We start from the raw sequence: 12,002 nt of genomic DNA on the forward strand, positions 1-12,002 counted from the left end.
TCTGGTCCTGATTCTGACTCTGTTTACCACAGGTAAGAAGAGCTGAAGCTTAACTTTCCTCACTTGATAAACATCACTGAAAATGTTGGTAATAGCAGTACACCGTAAGAGTCACTTTGTTACAAAGGTTTCTTGGTAGAACATCCTACTGTGTGGAAGTTGAACCCAAATGGACACCCTATTCAAGTCAATGACTGTTTTTTCATGTCATTTGTTTTCTAAATAAAATCAAATGTCGGCTGAATGTCCATCCATCCATCCATCCATCTTCTTCTGCTTCCCCGAGGTCGGTTTGCGGGGGCAGCAGCCTTAGCATGGAAGCCCAGAAATTAGGGTTGTCAAATGATCAAAATTTCTAATCAGATTCATCAGTCATCAAATTAATTCGTCATGATTAATCATCGTTTGCAACCATGTCTGAGACCCTTTTTACTGTATTTATTTTTAAAGAATGATAAATGACAGACCAGGATTATATATACAGTATATTTGTATGTATTAACAGTTCCACATTAACTGAAAATTTAAATCAAGCCAAAAGATAGCACACATAGGACATTTGAATCAAGCTTTAAGCCTTTTATGAGCAATGAGGGGTTACGTTCAAAGACACCACGTCATTTAAACTTATTAAAGTTAAAGTATTGAGTGTAATTTCTGGGATTCACGAGCATACAAATACTAAATGCACAAATTGTTCTTCCGCACCGAGAGTGAGTGATCCACTTGTTTTTCTTTGTATTTCTCTTCATTTACACCACACATACACGCATAATGAAGACGTTGCTGTGATGTGAGTGTTCGTGAATGCATCTCGCGGTAGACGAGTGGCAGTGAGAAAGTGTCGTTCCGACGAGTAGGGACTCGAGACGTGTTGGTGAGTGGAGATACTGTGCATATACTGTATTGTTGTTGTAATTGCACTGCCGCTGTTGTGTTGAGGTCAGAATAAAGTTAATAAAGAGTCCGTGGGGACGTAACACAGACATGGCTTGCCACGATACATAGTGTAATTAATGAAATCGATTAGTTACCGCCGTTAACACGCTATTTTTGACAGCCCTAATTAAAATATTAGCAATTTCATAGTCTTAACAGTGATGTGATAGAAGGGAGATTATCGATTTAAAAAAAAATACTATTACCTAAACACTAATCAATTAGCTTTTCTAATTAGTTGTTTAAAACCAAATATAGGAAGTTTTATCAAACTGTGGCTCGAGTAACTGTGGCTCCTCCTTAAAAGCGGGTAAAAATTACGACACGTGTTAAATAACCCCATGAATGACTGTTTTGACACATTTTTAAAAATTGCAATATCTTGTAGGTCCTGTCGTGTTGAAGGGCTGCCTAAACAACATAGCCTGTGCCATCATCCCCAACATAAACTGCTGTGAAGGTGATCTGTGTAATAGTGCTAATCGGACTGGTACCAGGCTAATCCTCCTCCTGGTGTCATTCATTACAGTGACACTCTTTCTCTGAGAGGGTGATTGTACTAGGAGTCTGTTAAAACATGCTGACACCATTTGTACAATCCCGTATCAATAAACAAGCACCATTTAAACTAGTAGACAGAAATGAATGACGAGAGCGCGCTGCTGATTTCATGAATGTATTGCAAAAAACGCCAGTCAAAACGTCCTCTCTATGACAGTTTTTCATGACCGACTGCAAAAAAGCTAGTCAAAGATCCCCGATATCAGTGGTTCTCAAATGGTGGGTCAGATTGATTCTGGATGGGTCGACAGCAGGGAAAAATGTCATGAAAATATGCAATATACAACTGATGTCTGACTTATTTTGAAATACAATTGAGCAATATTTCATCTTCCTCCATATATATACTGTACAGGCCAAAAGTTTAGACACACACAACAACCCAAATTAATAAGGCAAGAAAATTTACAAAGTAACCCTGACAAGGCACGCCTGTGAAGTGAAACCCATTTCAGGTGACTACCTCATGAAGCTCACTGAGAGAACAACAAGGGTTTGCAGCGCAAAAACAAGACATACAGTATGTCTAAGATATAAGACACATTGAGTTACTTCATACTTAACTTCATACTTTTTATTAAGTACATAATTCCACATGTTCGTTCATAGTTTTGAGAATCTACAATGTAAATAGTCAAGAATGAATTCATAGTTTGGAGAATCTACGATGGAAATAGTCACTGTAAACTGTTGGCCTGTACTGTACATTACACAGATACAAATAATACAAATAAAAATGACTTAGTGTAAAAAAAATAATTTAGACAAAAATAAAAATGACTTAAATAAAAGTGTTAAAATACAAATAAAAGACTTAAAAGTGGGTCATGACTTAATGACCATTGGAAAGTGTGGGTCCCAGGTTGGGACCATTTGAGAACCCCTGTCCTATGACACAAGCGCTCTGCAGTTGTTAAGGCCCTACAGGCAATATTTAAAAAAAGAATTTGTTGAAAAAATGAAGTCACTAAAACGCCACATAATGAACAAATTAGTAAATCATGAGTAAAGTCCTTGTTGTCATGGTGTCCTTTAATACAACTGTTTGATCATTTTTAAATGTGTACATAGATTGATGAGACTTCTAGCGTGTCATCTTCTTACTTCTTTAAGTGCTTGTTTGAGCCTTGCAAAAAAAAAGTCACAATAGTGAAAATATTTTTATTTCTATGAGTATTATACAGCATTTAAGGCTTGATTAATAATTTTAAAAATAAAAGTATTGATGTTCCCTTTTCAAACAAAACCACCAATGCACCAAACACTTAGGATTTTTAAATGGCACATTTCAAACCGTAATTGTAATTTGGTAAGAGACATTTCAAGTACTGCAGCATGTTTGAATACAGTACTTTTGCAATTGAGGCAAAGTGGAGTCCACTATTCGCTGCGACCAGCAGAGGTGGTGGTGTTTAGCTTCAGCTAGTTTGCTATCTAAAGAATGCCAACATGTCAACAATTGGAAGTTGACTTAGCCATGCATTAACCTGCTCAATTTGACACTAACGTGGAGTTTAGAACATTTCGAGAGGTTTTAAGAACTTAATTTGATTGGATTAGGCAGATGCAGTTCTGGGTGTTCCTCATGGACATGACATCCACCACTTCAGAGGCCACAGACGGCTTTATAAAAAATAAAAAAAAAAGGGGCAGGCTTCACTGCACATCTTAAAATAAAGCCCGGCACTCTCCCAACTTATCAGTGGCTGATGTTTTCCCTCAGCAAATAGGCTAACCTAGCATAATGTTAAAATGTGAGTAGCTATGCTAGTGTAACTAACGTGTGTGTTCTCCTGTCCTACTCTTGAATGTTACATTGATGCATGTGAAATTAGCGCCTAGTAGGCTATGTGGGACAAGTGCAGAGTTACAGGTACATGTGAGAATAAAGTGCACGATGGCGCTTTTGGGACCACACTGTCAGACAGGCATGGATAAACACAGCTCACTAGCGTTAAAGCTACAGACAAACAAAAAGGCATGTTTTCCCAGTTGGGCATACTAAAACACTTTTAAACTGCAAAGGCATTTGGGCGTGTGCATTTACTTGAACATTTGAACCATAAGGTGACAGTCTTGTCTCTTTTATCGAACACCGGCTTAACATTCTTCAGCTTCGCACAGAAGGCTAATAAAGTGGCAAGAAAGACACAGATGGCATGGACTGAGTTTCCTCTCCTGTGCTGTACTGACCTTTTAAATCCACCCAATGAATTACTAACTTCAGAAAGTAAGGAATGGCACCGCTGGTGATGGAATGTTGATGCTGGAGTCATTTAGTGCATAAATTGTATTCTTAAATACCATCCAACCATTTTCTACTACATATTCTGCTCAGGGTGACCGATAGCTGGCGCCTATCCCAGCTGACGTTGGGCGAAAGGCAGACTACACCCTGGGATGTTGGCCAGTTAGCCACAGGGCACATCCTTTTCAAAACAAATTGACTATATCCACAGATTAGATCATACTGTATGTACAGAGAGCAGAGGTCCAACTATGGACTTCTAAGTGCAATACTACAGGAATGCAATGTATAATATTTATACAAATTAATTTCATGCTTGTCTTGCGAGTGCAGGAACTCTTTACACAGTATGGCTAGAAGAGCTACGTGTACATGGAAGACGTGAAAAGAAAAACACTGGACTACTTTAAGAGGACCTAAGCCCTGCCACTAGTTCAGGTCTGTTGATGGCACACGGGTTAACATCGAAACCTGCAGGTAACGGACCTCTCGAAGTCAAAGCCTCACACTAGCTGGGGAAATAGTCTTATAGAGCATAGCTGGATTCTCCTTTGAGGACAATGTCCAAAATTAGATAGGGACAACTGCTGGTTTGAGAGGTGTGAAATAAGTCATCTATGCCAAACTAGAAAGGCCCTCCCGACACACAGCAGGTGGTTTGCACCATCACCTGTAGCCTCCTGACGTCTCTCCTCCAAAGATTGTCTCATTACATGGGAGGGGTGGCAATCAACAAGTTGTTTTGCTGCCAGGCAAGCAAGCGACATGGAAGACCATGACCTGGAAGATTGAGAATAGACGCTGACATACCAACTCTTTACATTCAGCCCTACGCTGATGATAAAGACACATTGGTGAGCAGGAAATGGGCATGGAAGGGAGGGAAGTCTCAGACTGCTAAGGACAGACAGCAGGCAGCAGCAGACCCCCAGCGGTCACGTTCCCTTTAAATAAAACTGCTTCAGTGATTTGGCATGCGTGTGATTCTTGACAAGTGGGAGGGGCTCAGCTTAATGCTTGGACGTGTTCAGTGAACCCATATGAAATAGGCTATCTCATCCAGGTCCACAGGGTAGTCGGTGAGGTACATGGGGCCCTTGACAAAATGTTCCCCCTTGTAGCTCCTCCACCTTCCCGCAGGCAAATAGATGTCCCTCTCCTGCTTCCCTGGCTCCAGCACCGGCGCCACCATCAGATCGTCCCCAATCAGGAACTGGGAGTCGATCTTGTAAGCCGCTTCGTCCTCATTGGCGATCCACCACAGGGGCCTTATTATGGGATCTCCCGTCTTGAGGACCTCACTGGCCAGCTCCAGAACTCTCGGGGCCACAAGAGTCTCATGGAGTTTTGTGAACCTTTGTGCTATCTCCACCACCTGCATACAAAGATGACAAAAAACAATATACATTAGTCATCCACCAAATGACATAAGGACAACAAACTACAACCTGATCTGAGCGTTTGAAGGTGTTGAATTTAAATGTTGGCTGTGCCTCCAGGCACCTACCTGCATGCTCTTTAAAATATGCTACTCAGCTGTTGGTATTAAGGGTAAGTACGTATGTTAAGACTTGCCACACTGTTTACATGATACTTGCATTAGAAACTCACTAGTGCTATTGCTGGCTGAGCAGTTTGCTCCTGATCACTATTACAACATTGGTTCTGTGGCCACTGTTGTGCGATACAATCTGTTTTCTTTTCCACATCCCGTGCATGCCAATACAACTGTTAAGAAGCATGCACCAAGGACTGTGCTCACACAACTTTTATCTGACTGTCACAATCACAAGAAAGCACTAGACTGTCCTTTATGACAAAGCAACACTTGATGACACCACACATCACACTGTTGTGACTCCATAGCAAATGAAAGTTTAAAAAAATAAAGCGGTTGTATATGACTTGTCTAACGGTTATATATGACTTGTCTAGTTTGGAAAACGAACCTCTTAAATAATTGCTTTTATCCACTTATTTGCGGTTTAGGTAAGTCACTTACTGTAATTGATGGCACGATGACTGCTGTAAGAATTCATGTATTTTTTTTAGGGTTGTCCGATATCGGCCACCGATAATTATCTGCCCAATATTGGCATAAAAATGTGATATCGGCCAACATCGGTATCGTTTTTTTCCCTACATTGTACAACGTCGCAATATTGCTGAATCACATAGTTAATACTGTGCTGCTCACAAGTCTGCGCGGAAGAAGTATCTCTATTTAGGAAGCAGAGTAACAATCGAGTTCACATCAAACTTGGTTTGTAGAAATCGCGGGGGTGGTTTATTATTCCAAATACCATTCTTACGGTGTCTTTAAAGAAAAGAGCTAAAAAAAAAACATCAAACAGCAACGTATTAGGTAGATAAGAGACAAAACACTACCAACGAATAGTGCTGAATAAACAGCTATGTGAGCCCGAAACATGTAACTAGCAGCTATTTACAACAACAGTACAGCAAAGATGTGTCTTAAACATTACCCCTTTAACTAAAAATAAAATTACATCTTTCCAAAAACAACAAATCAAGGCATAAGAAACACAAATGTATTATATAAAATATGTAATGCATGAATTATCTACTCAGAGATGGAGTAGCAAACAAAACAACTGTACTCGTTAAGAGTATTGTTACTTGGGAACAACTTAACTCAAGAAAAAGATATGTGATGTTACACATATCAGTATCTGTTGATAACGGAATCGGAAACACAGTTGGACAATATCGGCATATTGGTTATCGGCAAAAAAGCCAATATCGGACATCCCTTTTCTTTTTCATTAAGTGTCATTTAATGTTTTATTTTAGATATTGATCAATTTAATAGCATCAAACAGACTTAAGCCAAGGAAAGCAAATCCTCCTTGGGCTAAAGTCACCATATACGGGCCTTTAGCCCTTATGGATTGCATTACAATTAGACAAAAGGGACAATCAACAAATACTGAGCAATTCATTAAAGAATGTACGTAATTCAACTGTCTCCTCCGATGATTGAAGTTGTGCACATAAAATTGCGCAAAAAACATCGAGGGCTTGCTATACTCACTTCATTGTCATAGTACCACGGTGGTATAGAAAACTGCATAGCAGGCATGAAGGCAGACAGCTCCAACCATCTGATGTACAGCTCCCTGTCTGGCAGCTTATCCCTGTCGTTTAAACCACCTAACGTAAAACATGCACATCAGACCATATTCATATTAGATGTGCAATATGTCAGTTCAACAGTGAAGTGTACAATTTTGCTTCTGTTTTTTAAAAAGATGTGCAAAGACAATGAAAAATGGCGTCATATGCCCAACAGGCCAGTTGGAACGAGGCACGTTAGCAGAGAAGGGCCGCTGAGGTAAAGTGGAGACTATAACATTGCAGTATCCAGAGACGGACATTGCAACAAGGTACGTGAACGTAAGCATGTGATTATTTTTGCCATTGCTAGCTCGTTTTCTCAAATGTTAAGTGCATGTTCCCCATTGTCAGACAACAGTTTTCATTATTTACGTAAGGCTGATTAAAGGTGTCGTTTTCAAAGACCTAAACTTTCCAAACATGGTGTAACTGTGAAAACAACCTCAAATAGAATGTTTTATTCCCCACATTTTCAATCAAAAACATTCTAGTGTAAACACCCCGTTACCCGTAGAGGATCCATACCTGTCCCGTGCTCTGGGTATGCATTCCCACCTATCATATCAGGCAGGACAAACTGGTACCCCAAGATGCTGATGGTGAGAACTGTGGGGATGATGGACTTGAGGCCGAGCTCGTAACCCCACACAGAGTCTCTGTCAATGATCCTGTAGAAACAGGAGATGTTCTGACTCTGGTAGCCCACCCTTAGCTCGGCACGCTCGCTAAACGGTATGGCCATCTCTGTGTAGCGCCGGGTGAAAGTGGAGGGGTCCATCAGTGGGATTAAAGTGCTAAACTGTTGGGGGAGATAGCTTGTCTCCCCTGCATCAAACTTAAAAGAAGTGACCCCATACTGGGCTTTGAGCTCAGCCAAGTGGGATGAATACCACTTCCGGGCACCTGGGTTGGTGAAGTCCAAGATTCCAGCAATGCCGTTCCACCAGCGAACGAGAGCGGGCAGCTCGCCACCTGGCTCGCGCACAAAGAGCCCGTTCTCAATGGCGACGCCAAAGTTGACAGAGTTGTAGTTAATGAACGGGTGAGTCCAGAGCGTCACTTGAAAGCCGTCCCGTCTGAGCTGGTCAAACATGCCGCTGGCGTTGGGGAATTTCTGCGGGTCAAAGTCAAATGCACCATAATCGGCGGTATAACAGTCATCCAGCTCCAGGTGGGAGCAGTTGAAGCCATGTTTGGTGATGTTAGAGGCGTACTGGAGTAGCCTCTCCTGGGTGACAGACGTCTTATACAGAGCCCAAGTGGACCACACTGGGTGTTTGAACACTTCAGCAGAAGGCACCTTGGCAGGCTTTGGGAAATAGCGACGCACCTGAGCCACAACACAAACACATCTTTGCGTTATACACATGAACTTTTATGGACTCGTCAAGACTTTATGAAAATATACGTACAAATTCAACTACCCTAAGGGGTTGTTCAGGTTTGAGTTCCACCAAAGTTGCAAGAACATCTGGGGGTTAAACCTTCACCAACCATAGCATGCAAGTAATGCGCCCTAAAAGTTGCTTGCTGCCTGTCATAAAAGAAAAAGAGAAAAAGACTCCAGCTTTTCTAACCAAACTTTAGTGTGGAAATAAAATCTTAAGTTAAGTTAGTCCTACGTCTGTCCATTACTTTTCCGGTGTTCAAGGGACATTGTCAAAAGTCAATTCACCACCAAAAATACTTGACTAACATACATCCACGACAAAAAACAAACACTTCCGATTGCAAGGTTTGATTAACTTTGCCAAAACCAAAATCAAGTACTTCTCATTCACTTTCAGCATCAATTTTAAAGTTTATCCTACAGACGGCACGTTAGATAGGCTAGTATATATATATTTATTTATACACTTCTAACAATTTTTTTAAGAAAGTGCACATTTTGCACCGTTGGATCATTAGGAGGTTCTGAGTAGAGCTTGAAAATGCAAAATGGGAAATGGGAGTGAGACAAACAAATTTGGAGTTAATTAACAGTCATTAAAGTGAAATAAGCTGTTTATCAGCTCAGCAAAAAAAAAAGTTAAGAGCACAGCCTTTAAAAGCCAAAATCTTGGCAAAAATGTGGATTCCACGTCATTTTCTATCAGGTATTAACACGCATTGTCATCTTGTGATGGCAAAGGCAAAAATTCTCTTTGAATGCGGTGGGATTGTTGCGCTACATAAGCAAGTCCTCTTGCAGCGCACCATTGCTGCTGAGGTTGGACGCAGTAAGACAGTCATTTGAAACTTCTTAAAAGATCCTGAAGGTTATGGAACAAAAAAGTCAAGTGGTAGACCGTAAAAAATGTCGTCGGCCCTGAGCCGGAGGATCCGATTGGCGTCCGTCAAGACGCGGGACAATCCTCGGCCCAAATGAAGGTTGTTACTGGTGGTTAGTGCAGTCCAATAACCATCAGATGGCATCTGGAGAGAAGGATTTTAAGAACAAAAAAAACTCAAGGCCTCATCTCCTTCAAAGCACAAAATTGCCCGAATTTTCACAACAGCACCAAGCATGGGACATTGAAAGGTGAAGAAAGTTTTATTCTCTGATGAGGAAAAATGTAACCTTGACGGTCCTGATGGCCTCCAACGTTACCGGCATGACAGGGAAATCCCACCTGAGATGGTTTCCACACGGCACAGTGGAGGAGGCGCCTTGAGAATCTGGGGTGCTTTTTCTTCAATGGAACAATGGGGCTTCAGGTTGTGCAGGGGCGTCCAACGGAAGAGGGCTATGTGGAGATGTGGGCATCGCTCATGACTGAAGGCCAGGACAAGGCTGCAGTTCACAATGCCTGCCTGACAAAGGACTTCTTCCAGAGGAGTAACCTCACTCCTTTGGACCATCCTGCGTGTTCCCCTGATCTAAAGCCAACTGAGAACATTTGGGGATGGATGGCAAAGGAAGTTCACAAAAATGGACATCAGTTCCAGACAGTTGATGCCCTCCGTGAAGCCATCTTCTCCACCTGAGGCAACATTCCCACTAGCCTCCTGGAAACACTGGCATCAAGCATGCCCAAACCAATTTTTGAGGTGATTAACAAGAATGGTGCAGCTACTCATTATTACTGATTCCTTTTTTGAAAATGTTATTTCTATTTTAGGGGGGTCCAGGTTGTTGTTTTTTAGCCATGGCCTGATGAACAGCCTCTTTGACTTCAGTGCTTGTTTGCAATAAATTGTCTCACTCCCATTTCCTCTTTTTGCATTTTGAAGCTCTATTTAAAACCTCCTTAAGATCCAACAGTGAAAAATGTAAATTATTGCAATTTCTCAACTCATTTAAAAATTTTGATCAGGGGTTTAAAGTACGTACTCTAAAAATGAATATTTTACTTCACCGCATACAATGAGATTGAGTTATGTTTGCGGAGAATAGAAGAAATTAAAGAATGATAACACAATATTCAAACTACTTTTAAAGCACTTATCCAGTGTGGATGCACTTTTTCAATATTAAAATGAATGCTTTTTTTTTTTTTTTAAGATTTTCACATCAAGATTTTTAGTCATCCAGGTCATGGTAATCCGCTAAAGGTTGGATCAAGGCAGCTGGACTCTTGTTGGTTGAAGATGTTTTACCTTTAATCCACTCCCTTCCTTACATATAAGAGGGGAACTCCACAGCTACAATTTACAAATCAAGACTAGACTTCAACATTTTGCGGATAACCTTTAGGAGGTATTCCTTTGCCAAGGTTGCCTAATAACATCCATGCTCACCATGTATTTATGAATGGAGGTGACATCAGATCCCACACACACTCTGTAGCTGAGTTCTGCTATGGCCTGCTGGCCCTCCGGTGGTTTAAAAGGAGAATCCTGGTAGCGGGCCTGGAAGTGAAGCATCCTGTCCTTCTCTGACCAGCCCAAATGAAACGGCACCGAGTCATTTATCTTGATCGCGACCGCGTTGGACGAGAGCCAGTAGCGTTCCAGAATCCCCCCGAAAGCGTTACGATCAATGTAGATATCGCTGGTGATGAAAGGCTGTGGCTGCTGCTCGCCCTGGATGCTGATAGGCCAGTGCTGAGTGGCGGACTCGGCCCCTCCGTACCAATGCGAGCCATTGCAAGCCATGGCATGCTCCACTGTGTGCTCGTCTTCCAAAGACTCCCAGCGGACGCGGTAACACATGACAGTGTCCTTTGGTCGAATCGCGTGGATAAAAAAGTTGATCTTGCCGGTATCTGACTGAGTGCAGTTCAGAATACTTCCTTCATGGGTGCAGGAGTCTAAATCCAGTGTGGCGGACCTACAAAACATGTAAGAATACATGGGAAAAAATAGCTCTAACACAAATACTATTACCTAACCCTTGTCATCCGTAACGGGCCAATCATTGTTCAGTCTAGTTTCCATCATCCATACACACATTTCTGATCGACAGCCTTTAGTGAGCACAAAAAGGAATGCAGTTCGGTTAATAAACTTTTCATAGTTTATATTTTGCAGCATATTTTAACCAGAGTACAAACAGCAATAGTGCAAAAAACAATGTATACGCCTAACACTTTACGGAGGACCGCTTTAAAAAAAATATATATTTTTTTTTTAAAGCTTCACTACACATCATAACGGGGTTACTGAGTACTAAATACTTTTAAACCGTCTAAACTGAAGCATCAAGACTAGACTTTCGAATACATTTGCAAAACAGTAGATCCCCGCTATACGTGGGGGTTACTTCCCTAGAGCACATGCGAGTGAGAAAAAATAAGCAAGTCATTGAGACGCATATAAAAATGGCTATTTTTGACTTATGGCTCACTCACCAAGTGGTTGCCTTGTTGGCAACACAGGAGATCTGGAAAATGTGGGTTTGAATCTCCGTTTGGGCACCTCCGTGAGGGCTTTGCTTGTTCTCCCCGTGCGTGCATAGGTTTTCTCCGGGTACTCCGGTTTCCTCCCACATTCCAAAAACATGCATGTCAGCTGAATTGGCGACTCTAAATTGCCCATAGGTATGAATGCGAGTGTGAATGGTTGTTTGTCTATATGTGCCCTGTGATTGGCTGGCAATGAGTCCAGGGTGTACCCCGCCTCTCGTCCGAAGTCAGCTGGGATGGCTCCAGCATACCCCCGTGACCCTTGTGAGGATCAGCGGCATGAAAAATGG

At 41.7% G+C, this 12,002-nt stretch overlaps 2 protein-coding genes across 5 annotated transcripts in view; one reads left to right on the plus strand and one right to left on the minus strand.

Moving 5' to 3' along the window:
* LOC129179774 (izumo sperm-egg fusion protein 1) overlaps positions 1 to 12,002 on the plus strand; it is a 26,018-nt gene continuing 14,016 nt past the window's right edge. For all 3 annotated transcript variants that reach the window (XM_054773460.1, XM_054773462.1, XM_054773461.1), the window contains exons 1-3: positions 1 to 32; positions 781 to 877; positions 7,062 to 7,155. The gene's annotated coding sequence lies outside the window, so the exon portion shown is untranslated. The remainder of the gene's footprint in view (positions 33 to 780; positions 878 to 7,061; positions 7,156 to 12,002) is intronic.
* The window catches only part of LOC129179773 (myogenesis-regulating glycosidase-like), an 11,955-nt gene continuing 1,600 nt past the window's right edge, over positions 1,648 to 12,002 (minus strand). For both annotated transcript variants that reach the window (XM_054773458.1, XM_054773459.1), the window contains exons 3-6: positions 10,607 to 11,138; positions 7,412 to 8,216; positions 6,804 to 6,922; positions 1,648 to 5,123 (exon numbers count right to left, since the gene is read on the minus strand). In XM_054773458.1, the coding sequence (XP_054629433.1) occupies positions 4,776 to 5,123; positions 6,804 to 6,922; positions 7,412 to 8,216; positions 10,607 to 11,138 (1,804 nt within the window). In that variant the 3' untranslated portion in view covers positions 1,648 to 4,775. The remainder of the gene's footprint in view (positions 5,124 to 6,803; positions 6,923 to 7,411; positions 8,217 to 10,606; positions 11,139 to 12,002) is intronic.

Source organism: Dunckerocampus dactyliophorus, chromosome 4 (assembly GCF_027744805.1).
Source record: "Dunckerocampus dactyliophorus isolate RoL2022-P2 chromosome 4, RoL_Ddac_1.1, whole genome shotgun sequence".
In the NCBI taxonomy this organism is placed as follows: domain Eukaryota; kingdom Metazoa; phylum Chordata; class Actinopteri; order Syngnathiformes; family Syngnathidae; genus Dunckerocampus; species Dunckerocampus dactyliophorus.